At 41.2% G+C, this 26346-nt stretch overlaps 1 protein-coding gene across 1 annotated transcript in view; it reads left to right on the top strand.

The window, feature by feature from the left end:
• The window catches only part of col4a5 (collagen, type IV, alpha 5 (Alport syndrome)), a 49561-nt gene that overhangs the window by 13871 nt on the left and 9344 nt on the right, over positions 1 to 26346 (top strand). Inside the window, exons 2-36 of the mRNA XM_035675810.1 lie at positions 11714 to 11770; positions 12332 to 12421; positions 12799 to 12843; positions 13174 to 13218; positions 13316 to 13378; positions 13803 to 13856; positions 13982 to 14008; positions 14812 to 14892; positions 15499 to 15561; positions 15694 to 15729; positions 15915 to 15956; positions 16076 to 16168; positions 16827 to 16880; positions 17000 to 17056; positions 17736 to 17780; positions 17898 to 17951; positions 18060 to 18101; positions 18729 to 18822; positions 19192 to 19479; positions 19708 to 19797; positions 20297 to 20367; positions 20654 to 20845; positions 20926 to 21094; positions 21261 to 21353; positions 21463 to 21567; positions 21740 to 21837; positions 22309 to 22459; positions 22571 to 22684; positions 24006 to 24173; positions 24575 to 24664; positions 24952 to 25098; positions 25247 to 25345; positions 25435 to 25524; positions 25803 to 25942; positions 26028 to 26154. Of these exons, the coding sequence (XP_035531703.1) occupies positions 11714 to 11770; positions 12332 to 12421; positions 12799 to 12843; positions 13174 to 13218; positions 13316 to 13378; positions 13803 to 13856; positions 13982 to 14008; positions 14812 to 14892; positions 15499 to 15561; positions 15694 to 15729; positions 15915 to 15956; positions 16076 to 16168; positions 16827 to 16880; positions 17000 to 17056; positions 17736 to 17780; positions 17898 to 17951; positions 18060 to 18101; positions 18729 to 18822; positions 19192 to 19479; positions 19708 to 19797; positions 20297 to 20367; positions 20654 to 20845; positions 20926 to 21094; positions 21261 to 21353; positions 21463 to 21567; positions 21740 to 21837; positions 22309 to 22459; positions 22571 to 22684; positions 24006 to 24173; positions 24575 to 24664; positions 24952 to 25098; positions 25247 to 25345; positions 25435 to 25524; positions 25803 to 25942; positions 26028 to 26154 (3274 nt within the window). The remainder of the gene's footprint in view (positions 1 to 11713; positions 11771 to 12331; positions 12422 to 12798; positions 12844 to 13173; positions 13219 to 13315; positions 13379 to 13802; positions 13857 to 13981; positions 14009 to 14811; positions 14893 to 15498; positions 15562 to 15693; positions 15730 to 15914; positions 15957 to 16075; positions 16169 to 16826; positions 16881 to 16999; positions 17057 to 17735; positions 17781 to 17897; positions 17952 to 18059; positions 18102 to 18728; positions 18823 to 19191; positions 19480 to 19707; positions 19798 to 20296; positions 20368 to 20653; positions 20846 to 20925; positions 21095 to 21260; positions 21354 to 21462; positions 21568 to 21739; positions 21838 to 22308; positions 22460 to 22570; positions 22685 to 24005; positions 24174 to 24574; positions 24665 to 24951; positions 25099 to 25246; positions 25346 to 25434; positions 25525 to 25802; positions 25943 to 26027; positions 26155 to 26346) is intronic.

Here is a 26346-nt window from a genome sequence, read left to right as displayed (position 1 = left end):
TTGGGTGAACTGACCCTTTAAGTTGAGGTAAGTATAGTATAGACTGCCACGCCTCACCCTATCCACCTGACACCCACACCTCCCTCTTTTTTTCTCGTTTTCTCTAGAAAGCTGCTATGTCACCTCAGCCCATATTTGCCTAGTTCATGTGTCAACTCTTTCTCTCCCCTCCCTTGTCCATCCCTTCAGGTCTGTCGGTGGAAGTGTTTCGTGCAGGTGTGGCCCCTCGCTGTGAGAGCCGGGCCTGCAACCCTCGCATGGGTAACTTAGCCCTGGGCCGCCGGGTCCTGACGCAGACCGTGTGTGGCAACAACGGCACCGAGCTCTACTGCTCCTACTCCGACCCCAACGCCAACCTGGCCTGCAGCGCCGCCAAGTGCGCCAAATGCAACGCCGGTCTTCCCCTCCTGTCCCACCTTGCCGGGGCCATGTCCGACTCCTCCTTCCGCCACCCCAACACCTGGTGGCAGTCAGCTGAGGGGGTGGAGTCTGAGACGGTGCAGCTGGACCTGGAGGCGGAGTTCTACTTCACGCATCTCATCATAGTGTTTCGCTCGCCGAGGCCTGCTGCCATGACCCTGGAGCGGTCGCAGGACTTTGGGAGGACGTGGAAGATGCTGCAGTACTACGCCGGCAACTGCAGCGCCGCCTTCGGCCTGGAGGAGGGAAAGGCGGGCCCGGGTCAGGACGGCGCCACCTGCACCTCCAAATACTCCGGGGCGTATCCCTGCAACCGCGGAGAGGTGAGCTGCGCATTTACACAAGACATTAAAGAACCAGTGTGTAGGNNGTGGTGAAGTTGCAGATTGCAGCCCCTCGCCTCACTTTCCCATTTCAAGCTTGTAGGTGAGACTACAGTGGCCGCGTAATACGAAAGGCTTTATATAGAACCAGTGTTTGACGGTTTTGCTGTTCCCCTCAGCTCTGCGGAGTAATTTAGCTTCTTTCAGCTCATTGTTTTGGTTTTAATGTTTTGGTTAATTTTCACTGTATTTCCTCAGCATCATTTCTAACAGCACAAGGCAGCTGTTTCCAGCTCTAAAACTGCACCGTACACTACCTGGTGAACACTGTGGAGCAGATACTTTCCTCAGGAGTTGGTAAAGAACAAAACAGAGCTAAAAGGAGCGTGGCGTTCAGGCACAGTATTGAGTGTGGGTCACTTGTGTTTTGGCAGCCCAGTCACTGTGGTGACACGTAAAACAGAAGAAAATAGACTTGCAGCATAACAAAACGACTAAAAGACAAGTATTCTTACGCTTCAAAGTCTATTTTTATGCTTTAAGTCTATTTTTTTACAGTTTATTCACGGAATTGCACTGATTACATATTCGGGTTATAAACGTGTTCCCAAAATGACAACTTTATAACGTTAATCCATGTCGACGCTGTACACCTTGTTGTGCTGCCCCCTAGTGGCCAAAGAAGTCGATTAAGGATTGTAACTTAAACAAAATGAGAACAAGAGGGAAAAGAAGTAGCAATTGTAACTACATGTAAAGTTACTTGAAATGACGTATACGTTCAAGAGTTTCAGTGTCAAGTATCGCGTATATCTCAGGTTACGTTGCCTTTTTCTCTTCACAATTCATGTTTACCCGCCAGCTTTAGATGATTAGATTTGTATCAAGTCTTGGTTGAATTCCCACCATTTCTCTCAATCCAAGCACAGTCAGATGGCTGAGAGAGCAGGTTAACGCAGGTGGAAAGGAGGGCGGATACACACCTGCAGTGAAAACGCCGGAGGGGGGGTGAGTCTCCTGCTCAGCTTTTTTCTTCCCCTGTGAATGAATCGCTAACAATGCCATATAATACCTGCCAATGTATGACAGGTAAACCATGCTGCAGACTGATGCTCATGCTTTTCCAAACAAATGATTTAAAGAGCACCCTCTCCATCACTACCCCTCCTACTGGAACAAATTCAGTTCTCTCTGTAGTAAGTCACGCAACATGCGAGAGTCATACGGTGTGTTTAGAAGTGTTTGCAGAATGAAAGCAGGGCGCAGCCAGGTGGGGGGAAGCTCTGTGAGTATGTGTGTGTATGTGCATGAGTGAGTGTTTAATAGGCGTACTTTGACTGTAGCACGAGAGGGCTTCCTGAAGTCCATTGATGTTTAATTGAAGCAGTGTGTGTCGGGAGCTGCTCTGCAGATGTGTGCGGAGGCGCATGCCAAGCGTGGTGCTGCTCCAGACTCCCTGCAGTGCTCTCATGTGTAACGTGCTTTCACGTCCTCTTTGACGGGCTCCTTACAAGTATTCCTTCCAGCTGTCGTGGCTTTATTCCGCTGCTGTATCATATATTGTACTGTACTCTTTGTGTTTCTTTCTATGTATGAGTGAGTATGTTTATGGGCCTGTGCTTGTAAGAAAGGAACTGAAAAATTATGTGCCTTTTAGGCAGTTATTCCATGATTTCTCTCTCCACCTTTTGTGCATGAAGGTGTGAAAATAGCATTCTTTCGTACGTCTCAGCCACTTGTGCTAAAAGCATGACCTTCGCCCTCTAACCCCTCAACTGGTGACCCACAGGTTAAAAGAGGTCAAGTAGAGCTCTGACAGACCAGCTGCTCAGCTGTTTTCTGCTTCTGTGTGTTTTTGTTGTGATTATACATCATCTATACCGACAGTTTAACGGCCTATGGCTGATACAAGGTGATGACAACGAGGCCTTAAACTGTGCAGTATGTATGAATGTTTTACTACCTCACTTCCTCTGTGTTTCATGTATGAAGAGCGTCTATAAGCATGCACCAAATTATGAATTGTTTTATATTGATTTCCCCCGACATACATCTATTCAGAGTGCCTGTAATTTAGTTTCAAGGTTTATTTATTGATTATTGACCATTGACAAATCCTTGTTTCCACAAGGTCCACTTACTGGATTAGTTCATCCTTCATCGGTGGATGCTCAGTTGTCGTGGCGGATGAATACGAACATGGAAATTAACCTCTAATTGCTAATCAGCATAATTAATGATATATTTGTTGTTGTTAAAGGTCCAGTGTGTAACATTTAGGAGGATCTATTGGCAGAAAGGATAGCACCGCTCACCTTCGTTGGAGGCCACCATGTTGTACCGCCATGTTTCTACAGTGGCCCAGAACAGACAAACCAAACACTGGCTGTAAATAGGGCCACCGTAGTTTCTCCTACACACTTGAAAGTTAGTTGCAATCTGCAACTTCACCACTAGATGCCACTAAATCCTACACGCTGGTCCTTTGAGTAAAAGTACAAAAGTATTAGCAAAGGTTAAGATTCAGGTTTTTGAAGTAGGGTTGTGTCCGTGGTCAGTGTATTATCTGAAGTAGACAGCAGTGTGCACGCCCCCAGTTTGAAGATACAGACAAAAAAAACTTATTTAGTCACCTAAAGATTGAACACTATATTTCGAATATTTTTACCACTTTGCCTCGCTGGGAAACTGAAGTGTTTATATTGATCTATGCTCTCTTCAAAGTCTCCACTGCTGCCTCAGTTGATTAATTTTAGTTAATATGTGACTTACGTTAGACCAGCAACTCTTGCGTGCTGTGAGGTAAAATCACTTCTTTTTTTGAAAGATGTTGACTTTGGAGAGAGCAATATAAACGCTTTAAACTCTCCCTTTAATGTACGAAAAGTAAATATAAATGAATGACCCATTTCATATTATTGATGAGTACATGAATGTAATATTGCAGCTGGTAAATGTGGTGCTAATTTAAATGATTTTATTACACTACATTTTACTTTATATGTTTCCCAGGGGATCAAAAGTCTTGTAATATATAATATAATCATAAATTAATAATGATATCATTTATGTATTGATTTTAAAGATTGAAAATTAAACTTGATGCATACTTTTGTTAATTAGTTGCAGTCCTATACAAAATAGTTCAAAATGCGCTCCACCTCAACCAACTACAACAGTTGTTTTTACATTATTAATGAGTAATAATAATCTAATGATAATATATAATAGCATATAACAGTCACAGGGGAGATTTTTCTGCATTAAGTACTTTTACTTTGAATACTTAAAATACATGTTCCTGATTATACTTTCATATTTTTTAATAATTTTATTTACATATATAATATTTTTACAGTGTGGCATTAGTAGTTTGACTTAAGCAAAAAAAATGTGAATACTTTCTTTACTACTGGGGTACAGAGATGGTGGTCAGCTGCTGCCCGGTGCCTCAAAGTGCCCTCCCTGCAGGTATCTCTCAGTGGGAGGTCACAGGGGTCAACATTCATTAGACCAAATGAAAAGAGAAGAGAGGAAAGAAAATTGCATAGAGAAGAAAGAGAATTCCCGGGAATATCAATGGAATTCCTGGACCGGCACTGTGGCACGATGGCATGTGTGTGAGTGTGACACACGGGGTCCTCCAGTCGGGGGGTCTTCCTCTTCCAAAGAGCCGGTCAGTCAAAACACACATGGTTGGATTTTTGTCGAAGTGAAAATATTTGGTTTGGTCGTCGCTCTTGGGGCGTCAGCACCTTGAAGTAGTCAAAGTCCAGCCGCGATGAAAGGGATCAGCGGTTTGACGCAGCAGCTCGGAGCCTGCAGCGCCGCTCTCCAGAACAGGATAAACACACTTTAAACACACAGATATTCAACCCATGAAGTAGAACACACACACACAGAGCTGAGCCATTGATACCATTACAATAATCCTGTACTAGCTTCTTTAATATTTAAAGTATAAAGCCACCAAGAAAGAAAATATTAGTATTCCAAAATCTTCCATATTTCCATCATTAAAGGGGCAACTCAGATGTAAACAAAAGGGCACCAGATTAGAAGCTGCTAAGGATTGTAATACTTATAAAATGTGGACTAAACAAGCCCATATGTCGATCTAAAATCAAATGGGAAACCAACTTAATGCTGATTTTCTATCAATAACTCAATTTACATTTGCATTTTTAGCCTAGCAACGCCTCATTCTCTTTCTCTCTTCCGATGCTGCCTGAAATGCAGTATTTCGGTATCAGAGAGTACATGCATCTGTGCTTCATTTATTAGCTCAGAAATGGGACCCAGCTACTTTCCACCAGTGTCCTGTTTAGGGTTAGGGTTAGGGGTCTGGGTTAGGGGTTAGGGTTACTGTTTCAGAGCAGACTGTGAGCACTCTACTCTGACTCTGATAAAGCATTTAACCTGAGTCAGGCCATACAACAATGATCACAATCATACAGGCTTAGTAGTGTCTATTTTTCAATGCTCATGTATCAGACTGGTACATCGGTATCGGCTGATACGCAAAGTTCAGTTCAGTTCTTCGAAAGAAATGGTATCTGAACATCTCTACTTCTTTGGTGGTAGTTCTAGTTTGTTATGGCCCAGATTCTAGATCAGGAAAACCAGGACAGGTGAAATCTGATTTTGAGGTGCAACACATTCAATGAAAAGCGTATCCTGCAAATATACCTGACCGACATGCTTCTGTGTGTGTGTCAGTCACGTTGGAGCTGGTGTGAACACGTTGGCTTTAGTTTCAGATTGCGGTTACTGGCTGCTGAGCTGAGATCACTGTTGAAAAGCAGAAGTTATTAGTTGTGGTCAAATCAGGGGGTTTCACAAGCTCACGTGTGTGTATTTGCGTATTAATGATGTTCAAAAGGGATAAATACACTCTTATTTTTTCTGTCTTTGCAGCTGTGTGTACTGTTTATGAGTATTTGTCTATCTACTGTATGCATGCTGCATATGTGTGTGTCTTTGTGTGTGTGTGGGTCCAGGGCAGGGCAGTGTGTATAGGTGTCTAATCATCAGTCTTTGATGAGCGGGGGAATTCCAGTCTCGCCAGTCTAATCCCCGGGTGCGTGCCTTCCGCTTGGCCCCCCTCTTCCTCCTCCCTCTCCTCACCTCACCTCACCCACCCTCACCTGAGTCACCTCTCCATCACTCTGTACACACCTTTACATAAAAGTCAACGCCTAAGATACTTATTTGCCTTATTTATTTATTTTTTTTACCCATTTTCTCCCAACCGGCTTTATCTGTATCTGCTTTGGTCAGCGGTTTCCAGAGTTTTACTTTTCATGTGTAGCTGGAGGTAGCATTTAGTATGTATTAGCATGTCAGAAATATAGGCCATCAGGTCTTTCAAAACCACTAGATACAGTATGTGGTAGTGCTGTAAGCTATATTGTTTTAGTATTTAGTCTGGAAAGTTTACAATATTAAATATGCTAAAAATTGTTTAAAAGTTAGCTTGGAGCTAATTTGCTGTCTGCAGTCTCTCACAAGCTACAGTTTAAACAGGCCTACACACTTATTATATACTTAATAATAGGAAGTAGCCTACATACACAGTGTATGCGGATAGATTGTGGTTTATTTCTTGATATCATAAATGTCTTAATGTTGGTGCAAAATGGCCGCCCCTCACAAGAAACTCTCTGACGGCTCTTTAAAGTAACAGTGAAGTGGGAGTTAGTTTAGCGTCTTAAGCTTAGTAATGTATTCATATGTACACGGAATATGTGGTCTAGTTACGAGACAGATTTAAATCAAGTCTTTAAAATCAGGTCAGTTCCATCAAAAGTGGGAGTAAGGCAACGTCGTACGGAAGCTGTAGGACTGTTGGTCTCACTTGTTCGATCAGGAAGAAGAGAATATAGGTAGAAATAAAAAGTTCAATTAGACCTCAACCACATTCTTTTCTAGCTAACATTCGAACACTTCCTACTATGATATTTCTTTGCGTGCTAGCTACCACCCGCAAGTTAACAAGTCAAGTCTTATTTAGCTTAAATCTCCTTTAGTTGAAGTTGAGTGATCAAAAATATCTTCTCAAAGAAGATAAACGAGGGCAATTTTGCTCAAGTTGCAGGCCTATATGTTAAACATTCAGCCCCATTATCAGAGCTGTTCCTGTGCAGTCATGACTGAGATTACCTGTCCTATACGGACCTCCAGTGGTGCTTAGCGGGCAGGCCCCAGAGAACCAGCCCGGGTTTTACCTCCCGTCAGGTCGGATCGCGGGGTTGGCGTGACGAAAAAAACTGGGGCGGAGGTGAAGAGAAAGTGAAGGAAATGATATAGAGAGCTAAAAGAGAGGCAGACAGAGAGAGTGGGGCAAATATCTGCAGCTCACTGACCTTTCTAAGTGGATTACATGCCCCGTCAGTGCTATGGGGGTAAACGAGAGGGTAGAGAGAGGGAGTGAACAGCATGGAGAGAGAGAGAGATTCTTTATTTAGGCTGATTTAGGCTCTGTTCAGTCTTTTATTTTATCACAAAGGGCAACAGATTTGTAGTAAATCAAACACTAGTGCACCTCAGCCTGCAGCTAATATGACTAGATAATATAAGATTGCTTCATATTATCCAAACATGTAATAAACTGCCAAATTATGCATTAATTACACCTTCAATATGACATTGGTACTGTCAATATAATACATTAATAATGTCATAAAATAGATTGGTGATGTAATAATATAGATTATACCATTATTTAGTGTGCAATTATTTCATCTTTTCCACCTAATAAAGTAATAATGGCCACATAATGTAATAAAGTGGTGACCCTAGGTCTGGTTCTCATATATGTTATGACAATGGTTCCCAAACTGGGGGTCAGGACCCCCACAAGGGTTCACAAGCTGTATCTGAGAGGTTGTGAGATGACTAACAGGAATATGAATAAAGAAAATGCCTTTATTAGATCACACAATAGAGAGATTAATCTGCTGACACATCAGCTGTTCAGCACACCGAGAGGTTTTGCTTAGACGTGATGTGTAATGGATACAGTTTAAGAACGTTATTTCCTGCTTGATTTCATTCATTGATGCTGTTTGTTTTGGCACAATACATGAAGGGAGGTGGTTGGTACTTTCTTGTAAGGGAGGCGATATAGTTAGCGATTTTTAAAACAAAACAAATTTTAGGAAAACTGTTTAGGAGTACACCACCACACGCATAAAATCTGAGTTTAAAAAAATTAATTCATTCTTTATGTAACCAGAACAGTTGGATCTGCATTTATCAGTCCTAGAGCTTTGATCAGGCCTGACCTGACCCTGAACCACGGAGGCAATGTTGGGCCCAACCCTAACCCAAATTCTTGCTTAAAATTAATACATAATTAAATAATTTAAATAGTTAAAAAGTAAACTAGATTTTGCATATAATTTAGTGCAAATTATTATCAAACAACAGAAAACATCCATTCATTACATTTGCATGCATTATTTCTAAAGTATTACATAGATGTAATTCTGTCCGAGCCTGACACAAACCCGACCGACGGCAGCAGTTTTGGGCCTGAACCCAGCGGGTCACGTCGGGTGGAGAATCAAAGCTCTATTCAATCCCTGTAACATCCAACATAGCCCTTAGTTCACAACACTGCTCTCTAGCAACTGGTGCAAATCTATGCAGTGTTTTCAAAAAACAAAATTTCCTCATATGACCACCCCTAAGAGTGTGTGAGTTTCCATAAAGTTGGCACAGTGCGGCTCTGACAGCACACAGCTGCAGCTGGTTTAAGTGGAAATCTCCACTTAAACCAGACTGTCAGACTGAGCATCTATGAATGTTTGAAAGCCTTATTAGAGCAAAAGTGAGCTCCGCCGTGATTTTCTGGATGAACACATGTGGAGGGGAGCGGGGTCAGTGTATAGACGACAGGAAAACAGATGGATGAAGAGAAAGAGAGAGAGAGATGGAGGTGAAAAGAGTGTGAGCTGCAGGCCTGGGCGTGGGAGAGCAGACTGCATTGAGCTGAAGCAGACCAGAGACTAATCTGGAGATTCAGGGCTTGTAAAAACACCTCCACACAAACACACACACACACTTGACTACCCATGTGCAAATGTATTCAGGCAGTGTGTGTGTTGGTAACCCGTCTACGCTCCAGTCCAGATAACGGTTTGCACGCATTTTATGTTTACTGCCAACATGCGACGTTCTGCGTATCTTTTAATCCAAAACTCCTGACTTTGACGTGTGCGTGCATTATACTCTCGCTGGGAATCAAACCCTCAACCCTGGCTGCGAATGGTGCCTCACTTTAGGCACGGAGCTGCATAGCGATGTGGCTCGTAGGCATCAGGGCATAGATCTGTGTGGTTTCAACAGTCTGTCAGTCTGTGGTTAACACCTGTTTTATAACTGCGGACACATCCTGTACACACACTCGGGAATGTAATGTATACATGCACTATCTATCTGCATGTGTACAAACACAGGCCACATGTGGAAATAAACTGTTTAGATTACTTTGCGGAACATAAAAACATATTAAACATGTATGATTACAAAAATATATTGGCTAGAAAGAAAAATAAGAACTAAAATGAAAACTAATAGTAACAGAATTTGATATAAGTGGATTAAGGCTGCTGTTAAAGAGACAGATTATTGGCTAAACTATTAGATATTAACATTAATTGTTCGACTAACTGAAACCCAAATATATTTAATTGTAATGAGTGATTTCATTTTTATGTGCAGCAACCTTGAATTTCAAAGTGTTTGTAATATTACAGGTTTTATTATTGATGCACACTGAGAGGCAACTTCTATATTGTAATATTCACACTGCACACGGTCAGATGTTGACCTTTGTCAGAGACCGTGTTATAATGTTGCTTGTGAGAGGCCTTGCAGGAAACCTGATATTGTATCCACAAAGTGTTGAAACACACACATACACACACTCAGGCATGTATAGTAACTTAATACAGACAAACACACACGTGAGTTCTGGCTGAAGAATATTTTATGTTAAAGCTTTGCACAGAAGGTTCACACTGTTGAATACAGATGTGAACAGCTGTTTTTACATGTTTCCATCTCTTATACTTACTCGTATACTTCTACTCGACTATATTTCAGAGGGAAATATTGTACTTTTTACTAGTTATCAAGCTACATTAGAGAGAGAAAGAGAGTTTATAAAATACGATGCATTTTTGTAGGTTAAACTACAAAATAGAACAAAATGTAGTTTAAACCAGCTCTAGCTACAAATGTAATCATACAAATAACATTTAAGTAGTAAGTATTTCTATATTGCAGTATTACTATTTTTACTTCAAGTAGCAACAAGGAACTTTCATTTTCTGTTGATTCTGGCGCCCCCTGTGGACAAAAGCGGTAGCGTTCCTTCTGCCTTGTATTATTGATTTCAAGGGGAATCCGACCCAGTGATAGGCGTTAACAATAACTACATAGAAACAGCAAATCTTCGAGATTATAGTCTTGTTTGCTTATGTAGGTCATACAGAGGCAGCAGTGTTAAATTGAGACCGTTTTATAACCAGTTAAAAACTCCTTGTAGTAGCTTTAAGTACAGCATCTGGAGGATTTCCTCCATCACTGGTTGTTTTGAACTCTGTGCCGATGAGGTAAAACTGTTTGGGGGGAGGGGGGTCAGTGTGGGAGACAGTGTGTTGTCACCAAACATATAACCTCCCTTCAGTGATCTCACTGTGGGAATCACTGGGCTGAGGCTCCAAAACATGTGCCTCCAGTTTCACAGTCTTCAATCTGACCCATTCAGTCCTTCACTTGCCTCTACTGAGCTGTTTTTATATCACTGTAAATTCAACAACTTTGAGTTTTTACACTAAACAATGAATCAATTAATCAGGGTACATAGATGAATCTACACAGAGAAGTAGTCACAGCCTTACTGTCTGCACTGACCAATAAAACGATAACAGAATGAAAACCATCAACACAAACACGGACACACAAAAAGGTTTCGCAGACACCGAAGAATGCTGACTTGTCTGTCCTCTCTCGTGCACTCTCTGCCTCTCCGTGTTTCTCACAACCTGGCTGCCTGGCATGCGTGCAATCGATGCCCGTCTGGCATTCGCTGTGTCAACAAGCATGGGAAAAGTTAATCAACAGCTTGGCACTCCCACTCCCATCCCTGCCTCCCTTCTCGGCTTTCCTTTAACCCTCTTCTCCGCAACTTTTCCCACTCTCTGCACCCCCGAAAGGCACTTCCTGTTGAGAAAAGTGAAGGCTTTTTGGGAGATAAAGTTTGATAAAAGCTTTTTTTTTTTTGGATCAGCTGGTTGTTTTCTTGCTCCTCGCTGACCTTGCATTGTCATCTCATCGTCAGACAAACCTGCAGGGACATCCACAGACCTTTCAGGCTGCCTGCAGCAGGCAGTGCTGCAGTGGTGTAGTGATGGAGCGCCCTCTAGTGGCGCTGTTGAATAAATCCACTTTGACTGAAACATAATATTAAAGAAAATTGCAAGCAGAAACATGCAAATAACATGACATATTTATACTTTTACTTCCTACATTTTTACCCAAAAATCTGTACTTTTTACTCCCTACAGTTTCAAAGCAGGCTTGTTACTTTAGTTTTTAATGCATTTGAGGGGGAATTTTCAATTTGTATGATTATTATTTTGCATCATTGCACGCCTTCCCAAAATCAAGATCGATGTCGATTCTATTTGACTCTTTGCACAGAAATTGGTAGAAAATGTTCTTCAGAGATTACATTTTACTTTTATACTCTGAGTACATTTCAGAGCCTGTACTTTTTTACTTTTACTCGAGTATGAAGTTGAATCCCTTATTCTGCTTTCTTTTTTTGTGTCTGTACTACTACTTGAATAAGTTCTACTATTTGAACCTCTACGCTGTTCTTTTGTACACTGATATATATACAAAAAATCAAAAGCATTTAAAACATCCTCATCTCTCTTTTTCTTGTCTCCCAACAGGCTTGCCATGGGTGTGCGGGATCCAAATGTGACTGCAGTGGAGTGAAAGGAGCCAAGGTAGGCAAAAACACACGACCCACTGCATGATGTACAGAGGTCATTACGGGGAAACACACAGACGAATGCTGCAGGACCCTTTAAAAAGGTTTATGCATGATAATTTTGCACTGAAATAACAGCAGATACAATATTTTTTTATTCGTGAAATATGATGATGGCATAAAGATAAAGGCTATCTTAACCCCCATTTAATTATTACATTATATTAGGACATGTTGTTCTTATTATGTATATTTCAGCAAATATAACGTCTCCTATAAAGACACATTTTATATTCTAACAACTGTTTTACTCTATTGTCATTTATGATCTGTCAGCAGCCACAGGAAGAGTAATAGGTGTCGACAAAGCAATTATTAAAAGTTAATACTCTGCTTATAAATGCTGAATAAAGGGTGTTAAAGGAATATAATTTAGTGTATAGTTGTGTATGTTAATGGCTGTGTATTTGTATGTGTTTGTTTGCGTGTGTCAATATGTGTGTGAGTGTGATCGGGGGGGAAAAAAGTAAGTAAATAAGTAATGTATTAAGTTCTGTATCTGCGTCACTGTGCGCAGGGTGAGCGGGGTTTCCCAGGTCTCACCGGACAGCCAGGAGTCCCAGGATTCCCCGGACCTGAAGGGCCGATCGGACCCAGAGGAGAGAAGGTGGGTTTGGGGTCCATTTGAATGACGTTTGGTTTAAATTTAATAACAGTCCAGGTTTTGACTGAGACCTCACTTCAGGTTGGGCATGGAGGACACATTTGGTTCTATTTCTAGTTGAGATGAGAACTGTATTTTAGGGCTACTTCCTGTAGGTATTCAGGTAGAAATTGCACGTCTACGCTTTTATAATCAGGATTAGGTTTAATTTGAAACATTTCCTGAGTATAAACACATTTTTGCATGAAGTGTGCCTCCCCTTTAAAAGCAGAGAACAAGTAAACAAAACTGAGGATCTGAGGTGTCTTGGTGCAGTCTTTCAGTACACAACAGTTGAATCTGATCCAGTTTAATAATGTCTTAAATGTTCTTCCTCTCAGGGTAGTGATGGACTTCAAGGACTGATTGGTCCAAAAGGAATAAGAGTAAGTATATCCATTGTTCTTTCTCTCTCTTTTTTTGCAGTTAACTCTTCAAATTATTCTCACACTGAGAAAAAAACTCTCTTTAAATCAGGTTTACATTAATATATTGGTTTTTCTCCTCACTTCAGACAGGTTTAGTAAAAGTTGAATTTAAGTTTGGGTAATTTTCCCCTGTTGATTCATGAGGATGAATTGTCCCAGGGTGTCTAAGGATTTCAGGTTGTAGTACCCCTTTCTAACCAGCAGATGTCCATATTCAGTCAGTGAGCTGAATCTTGTGGGTTTCACATCTTCTTTATTTACTGATATTTATTATTTTCCTCCTCGCAGGGGCCTTCTGGATTGCCAGGATTTCCAGGAACGCCTGGACTTCCAGTGAGTTTTCCCATTATCTAAAACTTCCCACTCTTACTTTGCAAAAAACCCAGGTAGCATGTGTGATGTAACTTCCTGTTTACTTCCTGTTTCCCAGGGTCTGCCCGGACAGGATGGACCTCCAGGCCCGAGAGGAGTGCCGGGTTGCAACGGGACAAAGGTATCCAATGAAAAGTATTGTGTAAATTAATAAAAAGGCATTTGGAACAAACTCAACTAAAGTTTTGTAACTGAATGAACTGACAATAATTTAAACACTAATTAGATAAATCTGAAAAGACAGTACTTCCGCAAAAATAAAACAAGAAATTAAGATGCTTTTGATGTATTGTAGGATAATACTTAGCAATATTCTTACACTAAAGCTAATTCGTGCCCAGCTTTGAATATCTGTAGAAATGTTAGATTTTGAGTATTTATTTCCAGATTTGTATTATTCTCAGCTTGAAAGAGCCTCTCTAATGCCATGACATAAACATTTTGTGGTTTTTGCCCAAGAAATCTTAACTCAATGTCCACGTATTACATTTTTCCTGAGTACTTTTTCTCAAACTAATGTGCTTCATGCTTGCTCTTCTCTCCAGGGTGAAAGGGGTTTACCGGGAAGTTCAGGAATCGTCGGACAGCAGGGAAGGCCGGTGAGTTTGCAGCAGTGAAAAGAGGAAGTCTGTTTGTTATTATCAGACTGACAGAACACAATAATCACTGTTCTCCTTTAACATTTGCCTTCTTTCTCTCCTCCTCCTTTATTTCTCTTTTCTAGGGTCCACCTGGTCTGCCAGGACCAAAGGTGAGTGTGTTGTCAAGGATTAGTGCATTCATCTTCATTTGACTGTTTTGTTACTTTTATCATTCTTATTGGTGCAAAGAGTTTTATATATTTCCCATCGTAGCTTCACCCAACTTTAAAACACTTGTGTGGGTGCATCACATGTCAAAAGAACAAAATATTAATATGAATATAATTTAATTGATTTGAGTAGTTGAGTAAGTAAAAAGTGCAAGAAATGTTCAAATAAAATAATAAAAAAGTGTATTATTATTCCAGTGTTGAACCTAGGATGAACACCAAATATATAAAAGGTAGCACACATTCTTGTTGTATGTATGATTTTCATTTAAAAGCAAGCATACAATAAAAGGTATGTTACCTAATCATTCTCTTGGCTGTTCAACAGTAGCATTAGCAACAGTAATTCACCAAACACTCTTATTCTTTTTTCAAGGCTTAGTATTAGATTGATTTACATCCTACACCCTATTAGGGTCAAGAAAGTGTTTCATCTTTAAAACTTTGCAACTTTTACAAATGTTCAGTAAAAGTGAGCTTTGAAAACACAACAAACAGATACAAGCTGCTCATTTTGTTTGATTTGAGTAGACGTTTCTATGACTTGAAGCCTTTCCTATAATATAAAACTTTCCACTTGTATTTTTATGTTTTGCCACAAGATGGTGCTGTTTAATTGTGGGACCATTCTCAACAGTGTCTGATATTTTGAAATAACAAACCTCAAAGGAACAACAGATGCTTCTTTGCCTCTTGTTCACAAACCACTGACATTTCAGTTTCCTGTGGTTTCTCCTCTGTAGGGAGACCCAGGTGATGTGATCTCCACCAACCGTTTTGGAGAGAAAGGATCAGTGGGATTGCCCGGGCTGCCAGGAGTTCCTGTGAGTTTTTGTGCATTTTAACTTGTTAAAACTTGCAAACTTTTGTTTTAAGTACCAGTGGAGATCTAGTGGCAAAGTTTCCAATGATACCAAATAAATCAGGGTGAATTTTAGGGGAAATGTTTGTAAAATGATCAAAATATTCCTATTCCTAATACCGTTGATGGAATGATGATGCTATAATAACATTTTGGGTTTGAATATTTCACATTCATCATATAGCATCAGGTTACTGAAGAGCTGGACCAAACTGATACAGATATGTGAGTCAGACAGAGTGAAAAAAGAGGATTATTCCAAACTTAAAGCCATAAAAAAGGGGAAACAGAGAGCAGAAAGCTGTATATTGAAGGGTTGTGTAGATAGACTGACGCACAAATTTTGATTTGATCATTTATATATTGAAATATTACAAATACATACATAAATACATCATGACATGAGTACATATTTTAACATCTAATGTCTCAATATCACTCGATATGTGAATATATATGAATTTATATCTTGTTTGTGTAAAAACTGATATGACAAATTCAATATAAACAGGATAAAAACTCTATGTTTGTGTGTATAACATTTTTATACGTGTGTTCATGGTCACAGGGCTCTCAGGGACCCCCCGGTTTGCAAGGTCCACTGGGCCCTCCAGGACCCAGAGGTTACGAGGTAAATAAGCTCCAAAAACCAAAACATCATATCACCGTGGACAATTTGTATTTTATGTCTATTTCCATTGCTGGAAGTTGAATGACGTTAAGTATAGTCCAACAATATTGTTTTTCTGGTGTTTTTTTCCAGGGTCGTCCAGGTCCTCCCGGTCCTCCTGGACCAAAGGTGCGTTCAAATGCTGACAAATCTTTAGAGAATTGGTTGGATTTTGTTGTTTTTTTTCATCAAAACAAACAGCAAAGATGAAATGATCGTGCATTTGTCATTTTATTATCCCGTTGACAATTAAGTATCCTGAAACTGAGTGCTTGTTGTTCGGTCATTTAATGTTTCTTTGCTTCCTCCAACAGGGAAACATGGGATTGAACTTCCAAGGACCCAAAGGAGAGAAGGTATTTATTGCGTTAGCAGTGAAAATTGTAATTGATTATTGTCATCATCTCCCACTATAAAAAAGCTTAAAGAATAACCCTTAATCTAATCTGGTGTGTATCTGTGTGTGTGAACACAGGGTGATCCAGGTTTGCCAGGACCTCCTGGTCCTCCGGGACAAGTGGGAGAACAGAAGAGACCACCTGAGACAGAGATTCAGAGAGGAGACAAGGTAAAACTACAAACCTGAGAGTTACGCAGATCTTGCGTAATAAAAGCTATGTTAAATAGTTGTGACGGAATTGACATCAAATTGGCTCCAACTGAAGCTGAACTGAAAGAAAAACAAATGTAAAATAACTATATATATAATAATATAATAATTCATGTACGTGCAAATTTAAAAATGGACTCGTGTATGAACTGCTCGATACTGCAACTTTCTCTCCAGCCACTTGATGGCAGCAGATTATCTTTGTATATTCACAGACACTTGAGATATTTCTTTACTTTGTTTTGCTTATATTTTCACTTTAGTGAGTATTGGGAGGCTGTCAATGTATATCCCTGCAAAAATCTCAATTTAAAGAAAGATATTAAAGGCTATAAATGGCTAGAAAGCCTAAAAACAGTACAGGAATTAGTTGTACCATTGTACATGTCTCATAATCACTTTATAGATTTGGTGCATCCCTGTGTTCATATTTCTTTATGTTGTGGTTTTAAACATTTTGTACCCAGTGCATTCTAATAGATAAGATGGTAAGGTCCCTGATTACTAAAAGAGCAACCATTAGCAACCAGTAAAGCTCAGACATCCATCATTGAAGGGCTTTTTTTTAATTGTTAGGTTGAAGCTTTGAACTTTCTTATCTGTGTTTTGTCTGTAGGGTGACCCCGGTCTTCCAGGTCCCAGAGGTGATCCAGGCTATCCAGGACCTCCTGTAAGTATCTGCACCCACCTGTAAACTTTAACTTTGTAAAAAGAACCTGTAGGCAAAATGCGCTACTGTACAAAGAAAAACCATTTGTGTTGTTGACGTGTGTTTTGTTGTCATTGTAGGGTCCCTCAGGTGGCCCGAAAGGAGACAAAGGAGAACCAGGAGAACCAGGCAAACGAGTAAGTAAAGTTCACACATAAACTGATACATAAATGTACTTATTGTTAGGACCTTCATTGAAATAATATTTTTCCTAACTTCAACTTAAACCATCACTTTGTGTGTCATTTGTAACCCTTTCCTACAGCTTAACTAATTGTAAGAAACTCGAAAAAGGGCATGTACTAAAGCTACAGGCGAGGTGATCGGATGAATCATCTGTCGATCTCTGTGTATCATGGGCGAACAACAAATAAATGTAGTCAAACTCTTACCAAGACCAAAAACTTATTTTCCATCTAACAAAGCCTTCAGTGCCATTCTTTGCTCTTCTTTCACTGAAGAAATACTCTCCAGTTCTGATGTAACTCAATTACTCAATTTAGCAGCATCTATGCTAACCACTTTAGTAGCCGCGATTGGTCAGTCACTTCTCCCACACGTCGTCACACACACCTAGCGTTAACTATCCCGTCATGCCATAGCTGCCAATAGCTCCGCAATGGACGCTGATCTGATTCTGCCTTTTGACGAACTGAGGATGGGCACTTTCCATATCCTCATTTGTATCTAAACTGGTCCTCACAAAGACAGCGGTATAAGGCCAGCTACACATATTAATACTTCACTATTTAAAAAACAGAGCATACATTTCTGTCTGGACTTCTTCCCGATCACAGTTTTTCTTCTATCTTACAGGGCAAACCAGGCAAAGATGGCGACCCTGGTTCTCTGGGTTTCCCTGTGAGTTCTCCCAAAGAACTAGACACTTCATAACATTTATTGTTTCCCAAAACGAAAATTGTCAAGTCCTTTTTTTTTTTTTAAATCTCTGATTCACATGTCTTTTTCCTTGCTCAGGGAATCAAAGGAGAATCAGGCCTTCCAGGTCCTCCCGGCAGGGACGGAGAAAGAGTAGGTTTTCTCCAGCTTTTTTAATCAATTTTAAAACTATATTATAACAAGTCATATGGTGATGTAATGAATTGTTATCATAGCTTTCCCCTGTTTCTCTCTTTTTAGGGAATTAAAGGTGACATTGGATATCCAGGCCCACCGGGAGTGGTGTGTATATAACATTTTTTTCATTTGACAAAATAATAACTTAGGATCCACTTATAGTTTTTTGTGGAGCAGCACCTCACTGCCAGCAGATAGTTTGCTACATTGTCCTGGAGATATTTTTCCCATTACAATTCTGTTTTGCAAATTTGTATTCATGCTTGGGAAACCGTATTAAGGATGTTCTAAAAGAACTGTCCCAAGTGCTATTGAGCAAGGCAACACAGTTACAATAGAAGACTCTAGCTGTACTGGCAGCTTCAGTCCTATGAATGTTTGTAGCCCTAAAGTAAAAGTTTAAAAAGTTACAAAAAGTGCTCTCCATCTAACTTTTCTTGTCTTTTATAATATTTATTTATTTGACCACTACTAGCATTTCCTTTGGTATCTAATAATGAACAAAATTGCAAATTGGAAAAGATGTGCTCAGTGCACTACATTCTAGATGGCGACATTTTCCTCTCTCATCTTGATTTAATTTCTTCCCTATATATATTAAAGTAATTAACATGTATTAATAATCATTATTGTTACTTTATTAAATTTATTAATGAAAACATCAAATCAATTTGTGCCTGTTGAGTTCATACTTTTATTCTGAAATACATCTATTTCTGATTGTCCCTCCAGGTGTTAGGTGGACAGAAAGGAAGTCAGGTTGGCCCTAAAGGTGACCCCGGGTACCCCGGATCACCTGGACTTAAAGGAGACAGAGGACCAGCAGGTAAATACAAACAGACATAAAACACTCATATATTATTTGCAATCAGGTTGTTTAATGCTAAATGCCAAAGAACCACATTGCTAACCAGCCAATGAGCAACCTTTGTCTAATTATATTGTGAATATAACATCGGAATTCCTTCATGGCCGTGCTTTTTGTTTTGTTTTTCTAGAAAGGGTAGCAGGTTGACTAGTTATCTTGACCAGATTAACGTAACTGTAAGCTAGTGTGGTTATTTTGAATTTGGAGGGTTAGCTGACAAGCTAATGTTAATGGTAAGTGATTATGTGGCACTACCGGCTGAGTCAATGAGATGTCTGCTGTTTCCTCTTAATTTTATATACAAATTCAAATTCTTGTCTTCTTCAGGTTTAACAGGACCTCCAGGAGCACCAGGACTTCCAGCTACTGGTGGTGGTGGTCAGCCTGGAGCTCCAGGTTTCCCAGGAGAGAGAGGTCAAAAGGGAGACTCCGGCACTCCAGGGCTTTCTTTGCCAGGTCCCCCAGGACGTTCAGGGTCTCCTGGTGCCCAGGGTCCACCTGGGCTCCCTGGACCCCCAGGATTTTCCTCAGCAGGGCAAAACTGCATCGTCGGAGAGCCCGGACGTCCCGGCGTGCAGGGAGAGAGGGGTTACCCAGGAGAGACAGGCCAGAAAGGTGAGAGATGCTAGTGCAAGAAGACGACTAGCCATTATTTGTGTATATGATGGCTAAATGTTCAGTATAACAGCTTAAATATATAAAATATAAAAGAAAACAATGACATGTTCTGTAAGGTTTAAGCTAAAATGTCATAATAAAAAAGATGAAAAAGTGGATTAAAATTAAGATAGTGAGTACCACCACACAGAAAACACTGACCTCAGTGATCTGTTGCTGTTTCAGGTGACAAGGGCGATACTTGTGTGAACTGCTTTGGCGGTAGCAATCCCATCCCAGGACCACCAGGACCTCCAGGACAACCCGGATTTCCTGGTAAGAACACATAACTTAACAGATTCCCGTATGAGACATTAACACCTTCTAACTGGGGCTTGTGCAGGTTTAAGATGAAGGTATGACAAGTGAGCAGGTGTTTATTTATGTTTATATATGTATATTTATATGATTATTGTAGTGATATTGTGTATTTTGGCCAAAATAATCATGATAATGATTATATTTTTATATCAACCCATGCTTACTTTGGGTGCTCACATCATTGTAGTTATTGTTCTCAGTGTGGACGGCCCTTTACTCATGAGGAGTTCATTATTTTTGTCCTTGCTCTTACTATTTTTCTCTTTAATGTAAAGCGATTCAGCAGTGTGGTCATTTATTATATAAATTAGACAGAACTTTGGAAGAAAGCATGTTGATAAAAGTTTGTACTTTGTCACTGTCAATCTGTCATTCACTCTGAGCAACGTAAATCTATAGTGCATTATTGTGTCACTGTTACTGTATTTGTAACTCCTTTCTTCTCCTCCATCAGGATCTCCTGGCGGCCAAGGTATTAAAGGAGACAGAGGATTTCCGGGAACACCTGGTGGCATTGGACCCCCTGTGAGTACTTTTTACTTTCCCATAAACAACACATATCATCTTTTAACAGATATACCTGACATACAAATTGTAAACTGGGGGTTTTGGACTTTGGATGATGTCTTGGATGATATCTCTATTATTTTGTTTTTGTATCTTGATTTTTCTATAAATTAAGCACTATAAGGACATTGTTTGAGCTCTAAAATACTCGCTGATATCAACTGGTATTTTCCATGCCTGACCAGGAGTCAGAGTTTGATTGAGGTCATTGAACTTAATCTTCGTTTCTTCGTTTCTTTTCCAGGGTCCCGCCGGTCCACAAGGTTCTCCAGGATACCCCGGAGAGAAGGGAGACCGAGGCGATGCCATCACAGTTGACGGTGTTAGGGGCGAGAAGGGTGACACCGGCTTCCCTGGATCACCTGGTCTGCCCGGCCTGGACGGTCGACCCGGTCGCGATGGACAGCCTGGATCTCCTGGGCCCAAAGGAGCTCCTGTAGGTGGCTTTCTCTCAGTCTGTCCATCTATTAGATTGATCGGCCCATCCATGATTCATAACTAATATGTGTTCGACAGGGCTCTCTGCAAGTAAAAGGAGAACGAGGGGTCCCCGGTGAGCCAGGTTCCCCAGGTATTCCAGGAGACAGGGGTCCTCCAGGACCCCCTGGCTTTGGACCTCAGGGGCCTAAAGGAGATAAAGGTGTCCAGGGCGTTTCAGGAAGACCCGGAGGTTCCGGCGCACCTGGTAAGAAAATTAAAGGAATAAAATACCTATTGCTAATATAGGATAAAAACAATAATAATAATTGATGAGACATGATGGAAATAAGTAAAAACTAGAATGAATAATGTACAGGCACACCGTCTTTTATCTGCCCGCTGACGCCATCCAACCATCTCTCTCCATGCAGGAGCTAAAGGTGAACCAGGTCTGTCAGTAGCAGAGAAAGGCTTACCAGGACCCAGAGGACAGGATGGCTCACCAGGACTTCCCGGCTCTCCAGGTACACAAGTGTTATTTTACAGTAAAGGACTTTTTTATCACGCACTGCTCACTCAATGTTACTGTGTTACTGTCTGATTGGCTTTTTGTTTGTAATTTTCTGTTGTCAGGTAACCCAGGTCAGCCTGGACAGAATGGTTTCCCTGGTTTACCAGGATCGAAGGGTGAACCTGGACTCCCTGGCATTGGACTCCCAGGACCCCCAGGAGCTAAAGGTGAAGACATGCTAACCTTTGCAGCTTTTTTCTCCCATCTTCCTCCTCTTCCTTCCTTGACTTTTACATCCTCTATTAAGTACGTCTTATGGCTTCTCCTCATGCTTACCTACCTTGTATCACATTTTTACCTCCCTCCTCCAACCTCACCCTCTGTTCTTTCTCCCCACAGGATTCCCAGGTATCCCCGGCCAGCCAGGAGCTCCTGCAGGACCAGGCAGACCAGGAGTAGATGGACTCCCTGGCCAGCCTGGATTTCCTGGATCAAAGGTAGGTTGATAGATTAATAGATTGACAAAGTACTTAATTAAAGTTTAAGATTACGGTTGTAAAACCTTTCATATTATGAAATCTTTTGCATTAGAAACTGAACTAAATGTAGGACGATACTCTTAACTCTAAATATATACAATTAAGGTACAACCAGACTTGTTTTTTTTTTCATGAAAAGAAAAGATCTTCTGGATCTGTCTACACTAATCTTTACCTGGATGTTGTGATATTTTTGATTTCCATGGAGATGCTAACCAGTCTATAGTAAACAAGGTCCTCTTCTGATGAGTACAGCATAGTTAACTATACTAGTTAGACTACAGAGTGGATGCATTGGAAATGTTATATTTGAAATCAAGATTCAAGTCCAAGATTTGCATTTAAATTCATGTTTTCACATAGTACCTTATATACTGTAGCCTGTCTGAATGACTGAAATGTATTGTTCCATCTGTGTGTGTGTGACAGGGTGAGCCTGGTTTTGGCCTTCCTGGTCCCCCCGGTTTACCAGGAGTACCCGGAGGTAAAGGGTTCCCAGGACCAAAGGGAGATCCTGGTTTCCCTGGTGGCCCTGGTTCACCTGGACGATCTGGATTCGATGGCACACCAGGACCGAAAGGTATTCTGCAGTTCTGTCACTGTTTTTTTCTGCGATGGATAATTGTGTGAGTGTGATAGAGTACTATTGTGAACCAAACTGACAGTGACTTTCTCATCTCTCTCTGTCCAGGTGACCCCGGTTTACCTGGTATACCTGGAGCTCGTGGCCCACCTGGATCCCCCAGCATCGGCTCACTGGGGGCACCTGGTCCACCAGGACCACCTGGCCCAATGGGACCACCAGGTGAGAAAAATAAAGCTGTATTTCCTGCATTCTCAAAATTAAGCCCGACTATCAGTCATCATTATCACTGTGTTGAATGAAACACATCTACAGTACAGCTATTACCTCGTACATCAGGTTTAGAAGGAGCTTGTTTTTGGTAGCAAGATCTGTTTTTCATTTTGTACTGTATTTGTGCATGTTTTTACGTGCTCACTATTTCGAAATACTTGTTACTTTTTTAGTCACCCAGGACTGTGCATGACCACTCCTTGTCCATGTTTTGAGGTTGTAAAGGTGTCTGGATGTCTTTTGGGTACAGGGGTTCAAACTATATATCGCACACTTTCCATTTGAGCAACCGAGAGCACCCGAGCACCTGACTGAGGGTTTGTCTGGTTGATTGAAATGCACAGTCACCCTTTTGGTGGGTGATCAAGGTGTGTGTACAGATTGAATGAGTTTGAATATGTATCACGGTTACCACACTACTGGATGGCAACCATACCTTGATCTGGGGGACTAAAAGTGGGGAACTTCTCCTCACATCTACATCTTTTCTCCGCTTTTTCCCGCCTCTTGCTTCTTTTGTTTTTAAGACACCACCGAAAATGTCACAGCTCTCTCGCCCCTTTTTTGGCTGTATCACTTTGTTTGTACAGCTTCTGCATCACAGAGCAACACACGTCAGGCTTCACCATTTAAACGTCACTGAAGGCTCCTACTTTGTGAGCACACCAATCGTAATCTCAAAGAGTTTTCAGTTCACCAGTAATTGCGCCAGCCTCTTCTCTCTTCTTGGCACATCACCCCTTTAACCCCACGCCACCCTTCCTTTGAATGTACGCAAAAACAACTAACTAACCCACATCCAATAAAATCTTCGAATACTCTGAGCATGCGTCGGTTGCTGCTGGACACGTTCAGTGCATATTCAGAGTGTTCGAAAAACCGGCTTCATATAGATGTTTTAATGCATTTAATGCATTATAATCTGTTCTCCTCATCTCATCTTCGGCTTAATCCAACGCTCCGCCCTCTGCTCTTTGAAACACGCCACTCCCTTACCTGTGACGTTCTGATGCCAAGGCGAGAAAGGTATTGTAACCCAATACTGGTACTGGTTGATGGCCATTTAATGGTCACGCATGTCACTTGCGACCATGTATGATTATGGGTTTTTTTTTTCAAATACATAGTAAAAGTGTCATTTGAGATATTAAGAATCCATGTGTTTTGTGTGGATGGATTGTATTTTGTATTTTTTCATCACAAGGTGAATAAATTCCAGACAGCATTCAGTAAAAATCTAAACAATATAAACTTGATATCGTCGTTAAAGGATTCCCTGGATCAAACGGAGAGAAGGGAGACCCTGGCCCTCCAGGTCTAGACATCCCAGGGCTGCCCGGAGACAGAGGAAGTCCTGGTTTCCCAGGTTCCCCAGGACCAGTCGGTACCCCAGGACCTCCTGGAGGACCTGGACGGGATGGCCTGCCTGGACTTCCAGGTAAAATATAACGCTAACATCAATTATCTAATCTGCACCTGCGTCTAACTGCAGCAGATGGTTTGTAACACAGACCTATATAGGAAGTCATCAATGGAAACTGTTTGCAAAAGTGTTCAAAACTGTTAAGCAGAAAAGTTTCTCTTAAAAGTTGGATAATGGGAGGTTTGGTACTGGTGTTCTTCCTATACTGCCCACTTCGCATGAGTGCAGCTTTAGCCATAGACTGTATGGGAGCTGTAGTTGTTAAATACTAGCAAAATATTACAAATGAGGAGGTCTTCAAATGTTACTATCCAGTGCAGCAGTAACATTAGATACACATTTAGTGTAAAATACAAACAGAAATATTTTCTGCTCTAACTTCTCTCTGCTCTTCTGTCATGTCTGACTGGCTGCAGGTCAGAAAGGAGACATGGGTTCCATGGGATCTCCAGGACCCTCTGGAGGTTCAGGAGGCCCAGGTGGGCCTGGTGCTACTGGACTTAAAGGTATTCACATAAACACACACACTCCATACCTCATGCATAACTCTTGCATACAGATATCACATACAGTACATCCTAAGTTATGTTCAGCATTAATAGTGTGTCTGTAAACACTGGTAAAAGGTATAATTCATGATTCATTTTGTTACTTCTGTTGTTGATATAACAACATTTACTGACAGAAAGTGCAGTGCAGAGACAAAACAACAATGAGCAATGACGCCTAAGAAACAAAGGACATTGCTGATGGCCGTGCTAAATATCTCTGATTCCCATGTTTTCCTATCCAGGTGAACCTGGATTCCCAGGCAGAGACGGTTCACCAGGCGGTCCCGGTGCTAAAGGAGAGAGAGGTGACCCCGGTGTCCAAGGACCCCCAGGAGCCAGCCAGCCACCATCAGTCACAAAGGGAGCCAAAGGAGATCCTGGAATACCAGGTATAGCTGAAATACTTCTCTCAACAATGATTTTCATTTTGTCTCCAGTCTTAAGATCTTATTTTTCTCAGAAAAGTATGAGAGTATATGAAAGATTAATGACAAAATATAACACATTATATTTTTGTCTTTTGTGTGTATTCTACAGGTGCACCAGGTGGTCCAGGTCAGAAAGGCATCCCTGGACTCGCAGGTGACCCTGGGCTGCCAGGATCAGACGGACGCCCTGGACTCCCCGGACCACCAGGTATGGGTTTACCTCCAAAAACATACACAAAAGCACACTGTTCATAAATATACACTTTATATTTCTGACATGTTTCAATTGTGCTGCAGGTCCTAAGGGTGATTCTGGCATCCCAGGAGGCCCTGGTGTTCCTGGAGGTCCAGGACCAAAAGGCAGCATGGGAGAAATGGGATTCCCAGGTGGGTTCGACTGTCACATCTATCAAGTCTTTGTTTTCCAGTTCTTGGTGACTTATGACAAAATCAGGATTTAATATTGAAATACTTCCTTGCTTTTCATTATTTTTTTTCTCCTTCATCTTGTAGCCATAGTTACCAATTACCTTTAGTGAAAACAACACCTCATAATTACTAATTGACCGAACATGATAACATCGGTCTTGATGTTGGCTATTACGTGTGCCTTTTAGTCGACATAAGCGACTAAATGACGCCTGATTTCTTTGATGATGTGACAGGACCATCAGGACAGAAGGGTACACCAGGTCAGCCAGGTCGGCCTGGAACCCCAGGACAGCCAGGTGGACCTGGTTTCCCTGGATCCAAAGGTGAACCAGGCTCTGCTGGAGTTGGACCACCCGGACAATCCGGACCCAAGGTACAGGACACAACCACTACAACACATTTTCTACTTCAAAGGGCAAATTTAGGTTCACATCTAACCTTATTTATGTCTCTCATAGGGTGAACCAGGGCAGCCAGGATTCCCAGGAAGTCCCGGACTGAAAGGAACTCCAGGATCACCCGGTCTCCCAGGTTTACCTGGAGGGCCAGGTGCCAAAGGCGACCCCGGCCTGCCAGGATTCCAAGGTAAATCTGCCGTTCGACTACAGCAGGTTCAGACCCTCAGTAGTCATAAAAGCAGGTAACATAGGTGAAGTACAAATATGATGTTATCTACATATACTATTAAACCATTGACATTACCAAACATTACAAACAACAGACATTACCTAGCTGACTTAAGATGTGACTGTCTATCAGAGGTGTGGACTCGAGTCA

Source organism: Morone saxatilis, unplaced genomic scaffold (genome assembly GCF_004916995.1).
Source record: "Morone saxatilis isolate NCDOM2014 unplaced genomic scaffold, NCSU_SB_2.0 Contig4, whole genome shotgun sequence".
Taxonomy (NCBI): Eukaryota; Metazoa; Chordata; class Actinopteri; family Moronidae; genus Morone; species Morone saxatilis.
The sequence above is the reverse complement of the archived record's forward strand: the minus strand, read 5'-3'. Positions and strand labels throughout refer to the sequence as shown.